Source organism: Netta rufina, assembly GCF_964035555.1.
Source record: "Netta rufina genome assembly, chromosome: Z".
Classification (NCBI taxonomy): Eukaryota; Metazoa; Chordata; class Aves; order Anseriformes; family Anatidae; genus Netta; species Netta rufina.
The window spans coordinates 15,671,766-15,691,788 of record NC_140126.1 but is presented as its reverse complement, the minus strand read 5'-3'; the positions used below and the strand labels follow the sequence as shown (position 1 = coordinate 15,691,788).

The following is a 20,023-nucleotide window of genomic DNA, read 5'->3' as shown; positions in this document are numbered from 1 at the left end:
ACATGTAATTTATCACCTTAGCTTTCCCTAAAACTTTTTCTCCTTTACGGGTAAAGGTGGATGGAGGATGGAGACAGAAATACTGCTTGAGATTAGGACATCTGATAATAAAACACTTTCAGAATTCGATGGATGCTTCACTCAACAGACCAAATTGGCAGATGGGGAATTTGGAACAACCTACTTCACCTTCTGGAGAGGGAAAATGAGACACTATGCAACTATGGTTTATGTTAAAACTCCAAAAGAAGCTGTGCATGCAAGAAGACATTTAGAAAACAAACAACAACAAAAACAGACCTGTCAGTGTATTACATGCATACAGCCCAAAACAGCAGAGGAAGCAAGGCAAGCTTTATTTCATTAAGGCTTTTTCTATGGTAACTATACTATAGCAATAAATTCTTAGATACAAGGTCTGATTGATCCCCAGGTTGAGAAAAATATCAATTGAAAGTCGTACCTTAACTAACAGCTGTTAATCATCTTCTATCAAAATTAACTTTTCTGCACTTTTAAGGCACTTAAACCAATTTCCTTATAAGTGTTGAAGCTAAAACAGAAACACCATGTGTCTGCATCTTGGAACAGATTCTTAGGGATCTTCGCAGTTCTTCCTGCTCTAGGCATTGAAGTTAGTGACAAAGTGTAAGAAGTCTGTAATTTCCTGCTTTGCAAAAACTATCTAAACTATTAAGTCACCTTCTTAACATTTAACAGGCAGGCAGGAATAGATTAACATAGCTGGATGTTGATACTGTTTCATTATCACACTGAAAATGGTACCTCAGCTATGAAGGAAAGCTTACATCAGAATTAGAGATAAACAATAACATAAACCCAAACTCCTGAAGGCATTAATAACAAAAGGCAATCCCTTCCCAAGGCCTGAACAGAGGAGAGTTAGACATTCATCCAGAAAGATGCATTTTATTCTCTCTGAAACGAATAAAAAGAACAAATACTTAAGTTTCAATATACTTGGGAAAGTTGTGTCTGACAACACATAGTACAAAGACAAAAATAGCTATTAGGGGAAGCTAAAGAAGGCTTCAGAAGGAATCCTTCCCTTGCAAAAGTGGGAAATGAAAAACCATTCTGCAGAAGTTAGTTGCATGTATTCAGTTACTCCTGACTAAGAAAAGCCCCTTCTCCCTTCTGTGTAACACATCAAATCTTTGTTACTAAGTTAATGGAAGGCAGAAATCTGTGAAACAGAGGTTATTTTCAAGTGCTGTCCTAATGCCTGAGCACATTTTTTGCAGCAGTTCCTACTCTATGGATCCTTAGATTAAAAACAAACAAACAACAACAAAAAAAAACAACAACCAACCAAAACAAAGCAGTTGGTTTGGACAATGCAGAAATACAGCTGTTTGTTTTAACAATTATAAGAAGGGAAATGTGTGTGACAAACAGTGTTACGTGACTTTTACACTGAACTGTTATGAATAGCATGGTATACAGCTGGCTCAATTTGAAGTACATAATAGTAAAGTTAATACAGAGGATCGGCACAGAAATGAGTTTTGCTATACCATATGATCTGTAGTATTCACTAGAAGATTTGCTTAAATAATAAAAAGCTTACTATGACAGACACATTAAGAACACAACAGGAAACATTAACTCGGAGATCAGTACTTTGTTTTCTTGCACCACAGTTCATGGTGCACTTTTCTTGCAGCAAGCCTTTGGTCCCCTTGTATTAAATCTGTGGCAATCTCAGTATCAAATAAAGAAACAGATGCACAAGCTAAGCTAAAAGAACAAGGCAAGTGTTATCTACAGTTTGTCTCAAGAGACTTCTACAGCAGTTTTTTTTTTTTTTTAAAGCTCATCTAGGAGAAAGAAATTCAGACCTATTTGGTCAGGGGGGAGAGGAGTTATTTTACTGTTCACAAAATGCAAATATTTATCTTATAAGTTATCATCTTTACAAAAGAAACCCTGTGTCATTTGCATATAATGAATCTAGTTTGAAGAGGTAAATGAAAATATTACCTAATCCGGGAGTGTGAGTTATTAAGTAGCAAGTGGCAGCAGACTATTCCACTTGCTAACTACCACCATCAGGTACACAAGGCATTGCACACGGAGCAAATTACCTACCGTGATCCACAGAGCAGCGTACTGTTTTCTCTTCTATAAGCAAAACCCATAAGCAAAAAAAAAAAAAAAGGTATTCACATCTATGTAACATCAACTTAAAAGCAACTTTCTCTGCGATGTAAAAGCTAGCCAATGTGTGAAAAAGTCGCTAACAAAAAATGACAATTACATGTTAAGCTAGTTAGCTTAATTCAGTAAACTAAAAGAAAACCTCCAGATAACTATCTGTAGTTTTTCTTCCTTATGAAGGACAGTAGGATTCGAATGTATGAGAGCAAAAGTTTAAAAATTTTCTAGATCTAATTCACCACAATGCGCAAATGCCACTAGTGTTTGGGGTGGTAGGGAGCAGCTGTCTTGTCTGCATCTTTTTCTAGCTTTGTATATTCAGCAATAAACATAATTAAAAGCGAAGATGATGTTCCACTGTATATCCCTTCATTGATTCAAAAAATTTTTATCATTAAGCAAGGCTTCTAGTATAAAACATACTGACCACTTGCAATCAGACCAAAAGACATTAGAGCTATGCTGGTGTTAATGGTAGCCCCAGAAATCAATTAAGCAATTCTATCTAAACGAGCAAACAAATAACACTGAATCTGGAAAGAAAACACAGCAAGTTGTCTTCACATTTCTTAAGTTCCTTATAACTGTCACTTGTTCCATAGGGACGCATACCCAAGCTTGCTGGTAAACTTGTTCAGTAACAAGCAATAAAATAGATTGAGATAGGAGACTGAAGCCCTCTTTTTCCAGGGAGTTCTCTTATAAAAAGTCCAAAAGCCTGATAATTTGCAGATTTTGACATTTCAGTTTTGGACGTTGCTAGAACAGAGCTCCTTATCTACTTCAAAACATAAAATTTACTAAGTGAGATACTCTTCTTGTACTACAGTTTTAGCAGGAATTTCTGAAACTAACACATGCATTCCTGCAGCAGATTTTTATTTCCATTTATTAACAGTTTCTCATGAAAAATTCTCTAGTAGTTTTGAATACCATGATGTCCTAAAGCCAGAAAGAGTAAGTGCACCTGTGCTTCCAAGCGTGTCTTACTCTGGTTCCCAGAACGTCTCTAGTTAATTTTAACTTAACGGTCTAAGGGACATTAAACTAATAACAGCTGAATCTTTTATGTCTTTTAGAAGTCACGTTATCATTTCTTCCTGCAGTAACAAATTCTGGCACATTAATGTGCATTCAAAAAAGCCTTACCAGTTTTTGAATTGCTGAATGAAGCCACATAGTTTCTCTTCAAAAACAGGAGTTTAATGAAAAGCATCTCAAAAAAGTCATATATTCGGAGATGAGGAGAATTTTGGCATTATGCTTGGAAGATCATTAATCACTTCCAACTTCAACTTTTCAACAAAAAAATGAAAAGGAAATATGACAGTTACTTTGAAAAAAGCCTAGCTACTGGGAAAATGAGACTACAATGAATGAAAATCCAACTCTATATGAGAAAAATTAAACAAGGAGCACAAACTCACAGCAGTTCCATCTATTAAGGTGTAATATGAAAGCAAAACATTTTCATCAGTTGCTACTTGCTGTAAAAGAGAAAACTCTATACATCTCCTCCATTACTAAGGTGACAATTTACTGTTACATACATTATTTTCATAGAATCATAGAATATCCTGAGTTGGAAGGGACCCTTAAGGACCCTTTTCACTACATTTAACTCACTGTCCCCTTAAGTCAACAACTAATTTTTAACAATCAGTGGCAAACAGCCATAGCTGTTTTACTTTAGTGAAATGAAAATGAAGAACTTGCAGATAATCAGAAGACACACTCTTATTTGGAAAGATCAGGTTTTCATACCTGTCTCATAAGCCTTCCTCCAAAAATTTCATAGATATTTTATTCAGGAATAGCCGTAAGTAAAACACCTCACTGAATTGCTTGCTGTCCACCCTTTGACAATCTGTGAGGATTTAAAAATGGAACCCATACTGAGATCAGCATTACCCCAAAAAAGGATTTTATTTTAAGCAATGCATTAAAAGATAAGAAACAGGCAAGAAAGTCTCTCTTACACAACACCTCCAACACAGACATTTCAACAACACAGAAGACTACTGAAGTGGCTACTTATTAAATTGCCTTTAACAAATACCAACTAAAACCTGAAACTAATTTCTGTGCATCACCACTGAAAGGAAACAAAACACAGATGAAAAAAGTGTTGTAGCTACTGATATCCAAACAGTACTGAACTAGACTATAACGTAGCTTCGCCATATTAATGTAGGGAACTGGAACTTAGAAAAAGAACAAAGCTAATGATGATTATTCCTCTCATTCAAATCGTGTATTAAAATTAGATCTGCTAACTTTAACTGAAAGACAAATGCATATCCTAAGGATGGACCACCGCCATAAAAGAGCCCTAAGGTCACTTGTCTTAACAACTTTCTAACCTTTTGTACATGATTATATAACCAGAATGAACCAGCACCGATACGCACAATATTCCACCCTACCTTTAAATAAGGTATCTGTCCTGTTGAATTAAATTGAGAGCCTAATATATGGTGAAACTTTATAGAAGACCTGCAACCCATGCTTCCCACTACCCCTTCTTTCACAGGTAGAAGAAGCCGAGTACCCATTACCAGAACAAGTACTTAGCACACACCTTCAAGAAAGCTGGACAGTGTTTCATGACTACTGTAGTTTGTACATTCACAGAAGTGGCACCCGAGGCTTTTGTAGCTCATTTCATTCTCTGTAAAGTACAGCTAGAGTTGTTCTGACTTCCCCAAAATTTCCTCGTTCAACACAATCTCACCTGAACAGACAGCCTTCTAATGCCTTCAGTTAACAATACACCTGATTTTTACCAAATTTACCATTACCAAAAATATTTTTAAAATACTTATATAGGGTATGAGAAAGGTCAGGAAAAAGTCTTCTGAAACTGAGAAGATAATTTAATTATAGTAATATTATCAACATCTGAAATAATTTCTTAAATGAAATGTTAGTTTCCACCTTGTCATGTGAACATTCTAGATTCTTTCATGTTACCGAACTCCTACAAAACACGCTAGGCAAGGAGCTGCCAAACTCTGATGTGTACAACCAGTGGTGTTCATTATACTTCAAAAAGGCACAGGGTTTGAGAAAGAAGTACACTCCACTGGTAACGGTAACAATCATGGCAAAACCACTTATGAGCTCTCTTCCTTCAGAAATCTTTTCTCAAAGAGCAGTATGAAGTACTATCAGCTAGTTTAATTTTGATGGAGCATAACACAACTTAGCATTTTGTTTTAAAAAAAGCAAGAGTTGGAATGTTTGCCACAACATACACTGCATAACTTTAAAGTGAGGTTCAAACAGGTACTTAAAATTTTAGCTTTGGAGTCAGACAATTCAAATTTTTAACATGAAGAGTTGATTAACCGTTGAAACAGTGTGAAGCCTGGGGCTACATACCCCCAGTAGGAAAGCTAGGGTTGTTCAGCCTGGAGAAGAGAAGGCTCCAGGGACACCTTACGGCAGCCTCACAGTACCTAAAGGAGGCCTACAGGAAAGCTGGGGTCTTTTTGTCAGGGAGTGGAGCGATAGGACAAGGGGGAATGGGTTTAAACTGAAAGAGGGTAGGTTTAGATTAGATTTTAGGAATAAGTTTTTTACGCAGAGGATGGTGAGGCCCTGGCACAGGCTGCCCAGAGAAGCTGTGGATGCCCCACCCCTTCAGGTGCTCAAGGCCAGGCTGGATGGGGCATTGGGCAACCTCTGGTGGCAGGTGTCCCTGCCTATGGCAGGGGGTTGGAATGGGGTGATCTTAAGGTCCCTTCCAACCCAAACCGGTCTATGATTCTATAAAACCCTCAGAGATATAATGCATATGTTCCCTCTCTGCCACTACAACTAATGTATGACATGGGGTGGGGAATGTGTATATATTGTATAATTTAAGTATACATGCATACACACAAATTAAGCACTACTGATGATCTCTTTCAGTCACATATCTTTATCTCTACAAAAAGGATTGTGACTTGAAGCAGCAATACCTACTATAGCAACATAACACCCACAAAAATGTGGGAAAATAGAAGCACACCAGCTCTACAAAGGGGAAAATATCCCCCTCGTTTCTGAGGAAACCTCCTTCACTCAGAAGAAACCAATACCAACAACTGAATCTGAATGTTCTCCTAGAGGTGCCACTAAGACAGCTTTTACTCATCAGCTGTGCTGCAATGTATGAAAGGATAAAGAAGCAACAAATTAAACAGACGATTACCAAGCAATCTGGCAAACTTGGCAGCTGTACTGGTTTATAGTCCCATTTCTGACCACCCTGCTGTGTTAGGACTCTTCTGATTGGACTTTCAACCTTAGAGTTAAAAACAGCTCATCTTGATATGACACAGTAATTTGTGCACAGCTCTTATTAAAAATTCATACCCCAATTTCACTTTTCCTACTTTGCTACAGAATGTAAGTTTTACCATGAAAGAAAAAGTGCAAAGAATCCATACCTTAGAACTCTGGAGGTTTACTGCATTAGGTTAATGGCATTCCCATGTATTAAGCAAGTACAAGAGGGATGTTGTCAAATCAATGCATAAGTAGAAAGCATAGAAGTTTAACTACCGTCACTGAAACATTTGAAATATGTTGGTTTTAAAGTCACTGAAAAGCATGCTATTCTGGTGTAGATGTAAAAAAAGCATTTGCTTTAACACAGAGGTAAGTTCCTTATTAAGTTTTAGCAAAATATTCAAAGCTAAAACAAACATTTGTGATGACTTAAGATGGCTTAGACTCTTTTTACTTCTGACCATGAGGACTTATATCACAATAACAGTCTCTCAGAAATGGGACAATAACTTAACTGAGAAAGCAGCAGTCTCATTTCTTTGAATAGGTGCATTAAGCACTTTTCAAACCACTGCAAAAATACACCACATATATAAGAAAGCAAAAATAAAAGCTAGTTTCCAGGAAATACTGATGGAACCTTAGCTGGGGAAATGAGTCTGTGCATGAAACAAATCATGCCCTTGTGCCATGCTAATGGACTGTTTATGGAAATACTTTTCGGAACAGCTTAATCTTAGACCAGGTACTAGAACTGGCCTGGCTGTGAACTAGTCACTGAAGACCAGCATCCCTCACTGGATTAATTGCTACACTAAACTTACGGGCAATGGGCTGCAGAATCCATGACTACGGTCACTGCACCCCCCAAGTCCACTTGGATGTCAGAAGATGCAGCCTTTGAAATACAATTGGGCTGATTTCAGTCCAGATCATGCAGGAAAAATGAAGGATGTAACGTCAAACAATTCTATCCTGGAAAACCAAAGACATTGGCACAGTTGGTTTAAGTTACACTTCTAACAACAAATACTATGTGAACATTCAAATAAAGGACTCAAGCTGCATCTCTTTGACCTTTCCTGTCCACAGTGGTGAACGTGTTCTAAAGAGAGCCTTTCCACTTACTTGCGTAGCATGTCTGGGTTAAGCGTTAGCCAGAGAGCCACTCATCTACACAAAACCAGAAAAACTGCAGCATGGTTACAGAATAGCACTGTTCTCACAACTTCTACCAACTGCTCATTCACAGCTTCTGAAATACTAACGTAGTTAAACTGAAAGAGCTAAACATTTTTACTCATGTAATTATAGATTATTTTAACAACTGCACAGAAGTATACAGTAACCCAACAAATCCTTATCAAAAATTGCCATAGTAAGAACTAGCTATACTGACCATTTCCCTCACGAGAGCCAGCTTTTTCCACTCCCAGTTATAAAAACATGCCATTTATTTGAACATGGAAAGGGAGTTAACAGTGCTAGACCCAGATTGCATCATTTCCCACTTCCTTTTAGGTATCAAAATGCAAACCTCACCACAATAAGGCTCAGAAATCCAATGAAGCAGACACTGGACCTTCAGGAGGGAAAGCATGATGTTGCTTCTTGCAAGCGAGCTTACAAGTAAAAAAGAACAAGTTCCATGTAATTGCTTTATTTTCTGAAACTGATTGTAAAGAAACATGAAGAAAGATTGGATAGACTGATTATTACTGACAAATGCTAAAAACCTTGGCTAATAATCCTAACTACAATGAGAAATTCAACTGTAATTATGCTTACCCACTTGATATTTGTGGTTTCAAGCAAGAAAAACTAGTTTTAAGCATTTCTTTAGGGCAAGATCCATAGGCCTGCTTTGTGCCTCCACCAAACCATAAATTTGTCATCACGTTGGCTGCACAAGAAAGCATTTTGAAATCTAGAGGCAATGGTATCTTCTCCCCACAAGATTTACTGGAATTATTTAGGTTAAAAAAAAAAAAAAAAAGCTTGTCACGCTTAAGGTACCAGCTCCTATATCACAAGCTATATACTCCCCACAGAGGGGAGACAAAGCACAGCTGGTCCCACTAGTATAACCTGTACAGCTCTTTTGCATAGATGGTTTCACAGATCTTAAAACGCAGCAGTTGCATAAATCGGGTCTTCATCTATTCTTGGCTTTGTTCCAAGCCAATTTACCTACTTACCAGTTGTGCAAATCAGGGAGATGTGTAGACATTTCAGCTTTAAGATCAGAGAAACTTGATTTGAGCTTTGTACAAATGGTAATAGAAGAATTAATTTGTACAGTGGTCTTTCCCTTATAAACTTGTATTGGAACAGAGTAGAATAATTTCCCATTAAGCAAAAAAAAAAAAAAAAAAAAGTAAATGAGTATTTTTTCAAAAACTGTAGGGCCTCTAACGCACAGCTATTTATAGTTGAAGAGGTACTAAGTGCATTATACAACAAAAAAGAGAACAAGAAAAAAAAAAGAACTATCATATTCTTCATTTGGCAACTTTCACTGTTGTATCTTTTGAATCAGGGTTTTAAGTGTGGCAGAAACATAATTTTAAAGTTCTCAAATCAGCATATATCAAAACACTATCAGCATGATCTAGCAGAAGCAGCCTTACAGTAATAAATGCACCTAAATTTAAACACATTTGGTTGTAGAGATTCTGTTAAAGCATGGGGTCCTGCACTTTTTAACACATGCTGCGCTATGTGTTAGATCTTACACCCTTCATTCCACCAAGCTCTGCATGTGCTTTCCTCTCAAGTTTTCTTATTTCAGTCACCCTTTGAAATCTCTCCCAGCTTCTTTGCCGTATATGCATGTGTCTCTGCGTGTACTCCCATCTCCCTCTCTGAAATTCAGTGGATTGGTGTTCTCTCTCTCTCTCTCTAAGCCTTCGCTTGATCTTCTCTAGCTCCCTTCCTCCACTTTCAGCTCCTCTCAGGACAACTGCTTCTCCTACTGCACCCTCTCCAACTAATTGCCTTCCAGTCCTCCAGCTTACTCATTCATCTACTTATTCTCTGTCTTTCAATTACCGACTTCTCTTTTTCCAGACCCAGCCCCATGTTTTCTTCATGTTGGTATCCCGTCATCTAACGTGTTACCTCTTCTACTTCCTTTCATCTTCTTCCAGGTACACTTCTGTCCTCAAGCCTTTGGTTCCCTACTCTTGACAGCTGTTTTCTTGTCTGAATCACAAATTCAGTGCTTAAAGTTCTTCCATGAAAGCCCAGGCTATACGCAACAGTCACCTGAAGCATCACAGAAAGTCTGTCTTTTTCTGATAAGCACCCGTATCTTGTAAGACCCATACCAAGCTTTTACACAGCTGAGGGCTACAAGATGCACAGCACTTACTGTGAGCATAGCAGTCTTTGTGCTAGCATAACCCCGCTGCCAGTAGCTTTGTGGGGCTGATGAGCGGAGAAGATTCATCCAGAACACTGCAAGAGTCACATGCCACTCCAAGGTGAACATAGTGGTAATTTGGTTCTAATTTCCCTCTGAGTTGGGATCAGGCTTTGAATGAAACACAGATTAGCAAAGGCTCACTTACTTAGTGATACACATTGCTTTATCTCAGCCTGAGGCACCAACACCACAAATAGAAATACATGAAAATGGACACTTGCTTACAAAGAACAACAAGCTTATAAGGCACCACAATTGCATTGAGGCTTTACTAGAGATTCAATCACAAGATTAAAACCTGTGTTTTCCCCTAGGTCCCAGCTATTTATGATTATTTAGCTCTCAATTGTTTCTACATTTGTGAGTAAAGGTAATGGAACTACTTATGAGTACAGACAAGTTGCAGCCTGGAAAGAAACTCGTTTTTTAAAATCGTTTGTTAAATCAAAAAAAGTCAAAGACAATTTGATGAAGTCCCTATGGAACTTAGTCTACATGGTAAAAGCTGACAGATTTCCTACTGGTTCCTCTTAGCAGTCCACATTGTGGGCTGAAAGGAAGCCAAAAACCTAAACTCTCTGGCTGCACTCTTCCTGGCAGACTAGATTCCCAGGGTCTTCAAGTGGCCTGCCCTGGCACTGAATAGCTATTCCCTTTTGCAGTACATTTTAAAATATAGGAATGCAATTCATACGTAGTTGATTTCAAAATACTGAAACCATTGTCCTTCTCCAACTGGCTTCATCGGGCACCCCCACTGCTGGTAGCAGAACTAAAATACTGCCACACACGCGTGATGCTGAGCAAGTCATAACAAGCAAACATTTCAGCATACTAATTTTCTGCAGAGGTATTGAGGGGAATTATACGCTTCAGCATATTTTCTGGGACAAGATGGCTTACCATTGTACCTGAACATGCAGGAACACATGCTCAAGAGACTGAAGAAACATTAGTGCTGTTTCTCTTACAGTACGTACACATAACAACTTTCTAAAGAGCTCGTCTATAGTTCAAAATTTTCCAATGTAAGTTACCAATTATACTTGGCAACTTCAAGACCAAATATAATTATACTCTAAATGAGTTCAGGAAGATGAACATTAAACAATTTAATTAGTTTACCATCTAAAATGGGGAAGAGTTTTGGGTAAAGTCAGTACCTTTCTGAGAAATGCTAGAGTCTTCCTAAAGGCTTGCGATGTTATGAGTAAAATTGCATCATATACAGTATCTCAGGAACAGTCAGGGAAAGGTACCACCACCAACAGTTGATGGTACAGAAAGTACTCGAATGAGATGGCATCAAGACCTTTCTCATGGACATCTCATCGGGCAGCTTTCAGCTCAAAGCCTTCCAATATTTGTTTCCCCTTCAGAAGGCGACATCTAGCTTCAACTGTAGAGGTGAAACACGATTCATAGGATATGTTAGGAGTGCAGTCTGCAAGCGCTGATTTCATTTTTATCTCTAATAAAAAAAAAGCTTGATCTGAGAAATTCTTTTGGGCTGAAATAGCGTGTGAAGTAATGCGTATCTCAGGTACAAGGAAGCAGTTTCTGTTTGTTTATTCTACTGATCTGCTGCTTTTGAACCCTTCCTCCATGATTTCCATTTCCAGGAAAGTCATTTGACCCACCTGCCTTTGAAATACATGAGAAAGGAAAAAGCTTTATTTCTGTTATGAACTGAATCCTTCATTACCAACAATAAAGCTGAAATTACTGACAACACAGACACTTTTGAACGGACCTGAAGTCCTTTGGCTTCTGAAAAGACAGCCAGATGATGGTGTTTCTAAGCAGGGGTAGAAGAGAGCGCTTCCTTAATGCCTGCTGATCCTCTCTTACTGGACCTGCTGTTCCCCCATCACTTTACAGAGCTCTGGTAGGGTCAGAGACAACAGAAAGGCAAGCTGACCTCCAACAGAAAGCAAAAGCAATGGCCAGGCACTACTCCAGTTCTAAATTGCCCTGTTTCGCCTGAACTAAACACTCTGCCAGTCCTTAATATTTCTTCTCCTTCAGCTTGCTGAAGATATCAGCGTATGTCAGTTTATAATACTTAACGCATCCCTACATGAAAGCACCTTCCAACTTTTAACAGATGGAAGGCTTCTTAGCTTAATCCGAAATGTTTCATTACTCAGTCCCTTCGTGGGGATTGTCTGCCTGCCTTCCACAAAGGAGGCAGTTTCAGTGTCAGTCTGCGTAACAGTTTTCACAGGGAGAGAAACCATAAAACAGTCACCCAACCTTTTCCGAATCGGTTTGGCACGACGCATTCCCACAATGACAGCCCTGGAGATTATCTGCGCTGGTCTCTGCCTGAGATCCGCGTGGCCTACGGAGGGCCATACTGTGCTCTCCTACAGAAGGCGGGGAGGGAGATCCTTCCCCTCCCTCTTCCTGTAACGCTGATTTAAAACAAACAGCGAGCAACCTGCATTGCTCCACCACCTCTTCCCTTGCTATTCCTCCCTAGCACCTCTGGGAGGAATAAGAAACACACAGCTCTGACTCAGAACAAGTTTTTGCCAGGCCACCAAATGGGAACAGAGTTAACTTCAGGAAGACGTCTGAGGGCGCGAACGGGCCCACGTGGAGCAGGAGGTACTGGTGCAGGAGATTCCTGCCCTGCCCTTGGAGGCTGGAAGGAAAAGACAGCTCTGCCTGCCCAGCAGCCTGGGGCCACAGTTGCAGTGTAGGCATGGAAGAGTGGCTGCACTTTCCTCTGCAGCATGGACGAACTACTTTCCATAGCTTGTGAAGGAAACCCTTGCAGAAAGCACACCGCCCCTGCCCTCCAGACCGGCTGGGGCATCTGATGTGCCTGCAGAGCACAGGAAGCCTACTGTGCTGAAACAGTGATTACAAATAAATGCAGAACTTACAGCTTAAAAACAAAACCAACAACACAGCAAACAAAACAAAAAACCCATACAACAAAGTAATGTCTGTTCTGTATTTACGGAAGTGCTCATTTGCTGGAAATACAAGATGTTATTGAAATAACTTTTTGAAAACAAACTTCTGCATATGGATATTTACATTGGAGTTTTAAGAGGAACTCCATCCAGCCCCTCTGTTTAAAACCCAGCTGTTCACATTTCCATTTCGGGTTTGAAATTCCTCAGAATGAACTTTACACAACTCCACGAACCATCACATATGTTTTACTTTACGAACAAATCAGCAAAATTAATAAGCACTATGGATCCTTAATGTGGCAGATACTTCCCTTTTTTTTTTTTTTTTTAAAGAACATACTAGCACTATTTCAGTGAGTTTCTGTACTAATCACAACTTCAATATTTTCGCAGATTAAGCAAACAAGTCTTTAGTCATAGGCTAGGCATCTGTACTGATATTTACTTTAGTGGAGAAAAAAAACAAACATTTCAGATGCATTTTAATGGAACATTTATCATTAGATAAGTAATCAGGATTGTAAAGTTAACCTACAACAAGAGGAAAAAATTGGAAGGAATATTAGTATCATACCAAACAACTCAGCAGTCTACAAACATGACAAAATTAAAAAAAAAAAAAAGTGCAAGACATTGATAGACTGAAAGAACCGTCCCTGACTACAAATGAGTTTTCAAAGAACACATTTAGCAACCAGAAATTAAAGGACTCTGTCATGATTCAAAACAATTAGAATATTGTCTTAACCATGACAATAAACAAACACTTGCCTGCTAGAGTGTATTAATCTGACAAGGTCAGTAAACTCTACATGAACTGCAAATGGGAGGTCATTGCAAGATTCATCATACAACTCAGATATTTGCATTTCATGTGCCTCTTCAAATACAGGTAAATGTTACCCGTAGGTAGTCGGGAGACCTGATTACCTACTAACCTTTGAAGCTGCCTATTTACAGAATTACTAAAAACAAGTCTGCAGACATTTACTGGTAGTAGCAGGGGAGGTAACACTGAATTTGTTTAGAAAATAAATTTGTTTCTCAAATTAGTATTTTCACACATTAGATTTTACTTCTTCAACAGTATCCGAGAGGAACAATTCTGAAGATACAAGCATAGTGGTCACAGAAAAGCCCTCAGGATGTAAGAGTGTTATTTGACAGAAATAACTAGTGAAATGCAATACGTGTTTGTGGGTTAAAACAAGGAGTATTAGTTGCACACCTCTGAGGGTTAACTAACAGCTCACAAAGTGACCTGATCATCACTGCTGACAACTGAGCAAAAGCTCATTTCTGTTTGCTCAAAAGCAAGATGACAGGATGCTCTGAAAAAGAAAAAGAGCACAGAAAACAAGACGTCAGATGTGGTTAGATGTCAGTGTGGACTAGCAGACACAATCCATTTCTCCAGTGTTTCACTCACATCTTCCACAGTGACCCTGGATAAAGTGGTTAATTATCAACAGCAATGTGTCAGCAATAAATGATATGCAATGTATCAATGAGAACCACTATGGAAGGACATAAGTCCCCTGGTGTAATAAGTACATTAGTGGCTATTCCATTACAACCCAGAATATTAGGACAAGGGAGATGAGAACATGCAGGACTATGTAAGATTTCCATCAACGACACAAATAATTTACACTTAAGGGATACAAAAGAAATATACTGAGAAAGTGTGAAACTGAGGTTGTGACTTCAATTCCCATCTCATCTCATAGCAGAGAAACAGGAATACTCAATGACATTCTAACATTACAGAAAAAGAAGCAGAACTCTTTTTGCAAACACCTTCAAGTCCATCGCCATTGGACACAAAGCACTATCAAAAAATTAGGAAGTATTTCTGAGCAAAATTAAGGGGGGGGGTGAGGGATCATTACTGTTGTATTAATACATTTCAAAAGCCATGTCAGTCTCCAGGCAGAAGGTAAACAATTCCCAATTTCAGATGATTTTTAAGCATCAAGTCAAGAGAGCTGTTCCCCCCCCCCCCCCCCCGACAATTTTCAGTCAAGATCTGACAAAAATCAATCTTCAAAAAAATCCCTGAACCACAAACAAAAAACTCCATGCAAACAACCCCTCCCACATCCCCTCAAACACAAAAAAACAACACCCCCCCCCCCATTTATATTACAGGGTAAAAAGAAAAAATCAAGAAGATTCACCACTGAGCAGGATTCTCAAGTTCTGCATGGTGGTCAAGCAGGAACTAGTAAGCTTTTTGGAGGCAGCATGGTAAAGATAAAAAGGGAGGGAAGCAACAGAAAGCCACATACCATTTAACAAGATTCGCCTAGTCACCCAGAGACAAGTAACGAAGCCCTCCTCTTACAGGGTTTCTGTCCACTTTGTCTCAAGCAAAAGAATGAGCTGTAATTCTAGAGTTTTAAGTGAGAGCAGAGCAGATAGACAGTAAAACAAGACGACCCTGGGGTTTTCACTGAGCTCTCCGAGAACGCCGAGACTAGCATTAGAAACTCCAGAGCTCACGACAGATCCGTTCTCTTATCACAGCCACTGCTAAGAACTACCTCTGAAAGCTTGTTTGAAGAACAATTACGTGGCAGCGCATAATTTCTATTTTAAGCAAACTGGAGCCAAGTTTCGCGAATACTGGAAGCCAGCAAAAGCCAACAGCGGCATTCCCACAGTCACCCCACCCCTAGCTGCTTGCTTCCACTCCCACCTCATCCTCTCACACACCAGGATAAACTCTTGCACAGCTGCACCATTACCTTTACTCTGACTTCAAACAATAACAAACGCATCAGCGCTCCAGAAGATCTTCTGAGGTTCAAATCTATCTACAGAAGGACAAACTGATCATCAAAGATGTGTTGTAATTGACAGAACATCTCGCAGCTTTGGGAAAGGCCCGGTTCCGCATGTCTGCCCCCAGGTATCCATCTCAGTAACAGCACCTAGACTTCCCTCAGTGACAGTGAAGACTGGATCTTTAGTATCACTAAATCCAACCAGACAGAAAGCTCCAGATTAGTTAGTTACAATCTATTTACTTTGCATAGGAACAAAGAAACTGCCATAGCAGATCAAGCCATTTAAGCAGAACCCTACCACTTGCAATAACTAAGAGTGATAAAAATCAGACATGGGAGAGGGTGACCCTCTTCCAAAAATACTTTCGAGCCACAGAGCACTGAAGAGGTAGGAGGTGGAATTTCTCTCACAGGAGGATTCAGCTTAAATTGGAAGCAGAAAATGTGGTGGCTTATTTAAGCAGCCAGTGAAAAATATCAAGAGTTATGAAAAGCAATAAAACACGCGATTATATTTTACATTAGCTGAAAATAGCTACAGTAAATAGGCTATATATTTTACAATAAGTACGATCTGACAACGGGAGCCAAGACAAGTATCATTTCAGTGGAAAGAAAAAGAAAAATCAAACCTTTGCTAGGCTGTGCTCTGACGGAACTTGCTCACCCTGTTCCCACCTCGCTGCCCAAACCAGTGCTCTGTTAATGCATTCGTGCACTCCTTTAAAGGTGCTACAATTTGTAACCAAACCCCAGACCAGCAAGCTTTTACCAGTACTCCTGTACTTGTTGTCGAAACTTTGCTTTCACTGTGTTCTTACTGTCTCTAGCAGGCGTCAAACAGGAATTGCAGATAATACAGCATAAATATCTACACAGGTTTTCTTGCAGCTGAACCCACAAGCTTGCTGTATCTAGCACATACATTCTGAAATTGGAACACTAAATTTTCATGCAAGTCACACAGTGCATGGTTACTGTATAAAGAGAAGACAAATCACAGCATTTCCTGCTTTTTGTTTCTATAAAAATGAGGTTATGGCAGCATAACCAACCCTGCACCCAGGAATGCAGTAAGTTACCTACACCAATTTTAGACAAAAATAAACATCACTTGAACTGTCTGAACATTTTAAAAGAACATCGTTAAGATCACACAGGAGGAGGTGCATTTTGCCTTCATGGATTTCCCCCCAAATCAGAAGTTACAGCTTAAGTTACAAGAAATCTTAGTACAGTTACCACTGAACTCATTGTTAGGACCTATTTATATAAACCAAATCATTACACTGCCATGGAATAAAAGGTTCTAATGTTTTACGTGGAAGCTGCATTTCCTAGTAAAATAACTCCCTTCTCCTCCTACAGTGGTATAAAGAGATAGCTTACAATGTCACAGCTTTTAGTGAAAATGTGATCTGCTCTTGTGACAAACAGAGCGCTTGAGAGACTGAAGAAAAAGGGTAATATTTACATTTATGACTTAACAGCAGAGTCAGTTTCCCTTTTCAGCTTCATTCTAAGGCTCATGCAGGTCTTCCCGCACAAACAGAAAATCTATTTAGAAAGTAAGTGACTGTAATACCAAAAAGACTGACAAGGGGACTTTGGAGCAAGTACAGTATCTTTTAACGAGCAGTAGATCCTTATGGGAGAGGATAACTGCTCTATTTAAAACCAGAACAGAAAACCTCCACACATTATTTTGATCACGTCCTTCAGCTTGCCTCTTAATAAGTGTCTGGGTAACAACTGCATGTACTGACTTATTTAACGTGTAATATGCTAACTGCATACTCACATAACTCACAAACAAATAACCCCCTCCTTTGGCTAGAACAAGTTAATGAAATCACAACAAGGGCAGAGACGTTTTAAATTCTTGATATAGCCTGACAAAGTAGTACTTATCTAACATCTGTTTACTGGTAACAGGACATACAGAATTACTGAGATATTCCTTAAATCCTTGTGTAGAGTATTTCTGAAGGACACTTACAATTAACGCTGCCGTGTGTTTTCAACCATACTCATGATAAATTCAAAATAGCCCATCTCTGAAGAGACATATAAATAAATAAGAGACAAGCAGTTGCCATTTACCATCTTCTGTGATTTGTGAACATTCCTAGTCAAACGTGAGAGAGCATTTGGGTGGGGGAGAAGGGTTATAACTTGCATGCACACTCAAAACACTAACTTGTCCAAATGTAGGTACTTTAAAGTAAGCAAAATTGTCCATGCGAAAGGAAAAATTCCACAGCTGCTCTGTCATTGCTGCCCTGGGACTGACTAGCAAGGACGGAGTCAATATTCCTGCACTGATGTGACATACATTGACCTTCCCAAATCTCTAATATTCAGCCTAACTCCCTCTTAATATTGCCATAAAACAACAATTTGTATTACAAGATACAGTTCATTATACCTTCATGACTTGACAGAGGAAAAGATGGTGCTAAAGAGTCAGAATTAAGTTACTTGCTAAAATCCGTACGTGATTTTTTACCTTCCTGAAACACTTCAGATTTCCACTAATCTTTCTATAACTGCAGAGGGACTTATCTGCTAGGACCCCACCACATCAAGTATTTTCTCACTGCCCTAGGCGCTGACCAAAATTCATCCGAGTAGCTCAGAATTCATACAAACAAGACGTTGGTCTAGAAGACAGCTCTTACTACAGCTTTTCCCACACAAGTTAACCTTTAAAATATATCCTTAAGGTTTAACCGGCATAAGACACAACCATAAAGAACACACACCATCTGTTAAACCGGGGAGCGCACTTCTTACGAGGTTTGAATAACGAGCCAAGCAGTAAGGCCTCTCATTAAAACAGGTCTCTTGATGCTCACCCTGAGTCCTTAAGCCACCCAGCGCCTTAGGAGGCACCCGTAAGGAACCACCAGCCCCACACCATCGGCCTCACACCCTCACCGAGCTGGCGAGGGCACATGGCAGGCACCTCAGGGCTCGGGGCTGGTGGCGACCAGCAGGCGAAGGCAACGGCATGAAGGCAGTGCCCAGGCTGCGCTGCGAAGCCGCTTCGCTAATTACCGCTTCGCTAATTATCGCTTCGCTGTTACCACGTCGTTTCGCTCCGAAATAAGCGCGGACGGGGCAGTGCGGTGGGATTTCCCCTCTCTATGGCTAAGCCTCAAGAAAAAAAAAACAAAAAAAAAAAACAACAAAATGAGTCCGGCAGTATCGCGAGGCCGCGAACCGGCCTCAAGACCTTCCAGAAGTCCCTTTAAAAAAAAAAAAATAAAAGAATAAAAAAGGAAAAAAAAAAAAAAAAAAAAAAAAAGGGGGGGGGGGGAAGGAGCAGCAGCGCTGCGCAGCCAGCTGCCGGGCAAGCCGCGGGGCACCGGGCGCTGACAGCTGCGGGGGCACTGCCTCACAGCCTCCCTCCTCGCAGCCTCCTCTTCCTCGCAGCCTGCCTCCTCTCCCTCCCAACCCTCCCGCCCCGCACCTCCGCGTCCCACAGCCTCTCCCCCCCCTCCCCACACACACACACACACACACAGCCCCCCCTGTCCCCGCTGCCGTCCCCGTCCCGCCGCCGCTGTCACCTCACCTCGCGGCGAGGGGAGGCTCCATCGCCGCCCTCCTCCTCCTCCTCTCGGCGGCCGGCGGCTCGCTGGGCTCGCTGGGCTCGGCGCAGCGGCTGGGGGAGGCGGCCGGGCTGGCGGGGCCGGAGCGCGGCCCGGGCAGGTAGTGCAGCAGCAGCGCCTCGGGGGGCTCCGGCGAGGAGGAGGAGGGCGAGGAGGAGGAAGAGGAGGAGGAGGAAGGCGAGGAGGAGGAGGCGGCGGGGAAGAGGGGCGCCTCGGGCAGCCGGTCGAGCTCCACGCTCCGCACTTTGCGCAGCTGCTTCCGCCGCCAGTCGGAGCGCTGCTCCCGGCCGCCGCCCGCCTCACGCAGGGGCCCGCCGCTGGTGCTGGTGCTGCTGCTGCTGCTGCTGGCGGCCGCGCTCCCCCCCCGCTGCCCCGCCGCCCTTCGGGCTCCCGCAGGAGGAGGAGGAGGAGGAGGAGGAGGCGGCGGCGGCGGCCGCTTCGGCGGACAGTCCCGACGGCGAGGCGCGAGTGCCCGCCGCCGCCGCCATTTTCTCTGGCGGGTCACATCGGGCTCACGGGGAGCGGGACGGGGCGGGGGGGGGGGGAAGGGGGGGGGGCAACGCTCCCCTCACGCTGCGCAAACGGCGCTGTCTGCGCAAACGGCGTAGCGGGGAGCGGGCGCCGATTGGCCCCCAGGGGGCGGGGCGGCCGGCGGTAGGTGTGGGGTGGGGTGGGGTGGGGGGCGGGGCCTCGCGTGGCCCCGCCCCGCCCGCCCCCGCGCAGGTGTCGGACGTTGGCGGGGCGCGCCCCGTGAGGGGAGGTGGGGGGGAGGGGCGGGTACCTGCTGCCGGCCAT

General features: G+C 41.5%; 1 protein-coding gene across 1 annotated transcript in view; it reads right to left on the bottom strand.

Moving 5' to 3' along the window:
- MAP3K1 (mitogen-activated protein kinase kinase kinase 1) overlaps positions 1 to 19,731 on the bottom strand; it is a 58,871-nt gene extending 39,140 nt beyond the window's left edge. Inside the window, 2 exon segments of the mRNA XM_084305527.1 lie at positions 19,192 to 19,590; positions 19,592 to 19,731. Of these exon segments, the coding sequence (XP_084161653.1) occupies positions 19,192 to 19,590; positions 19,592 to 19,716 (524 nt within the window). The 5' untranslated portion in view covers positions 19,717 to 19,731.
- Between the last annotated feature and the right edge of the window lie 292 nt (positions 19,732 to 20,023).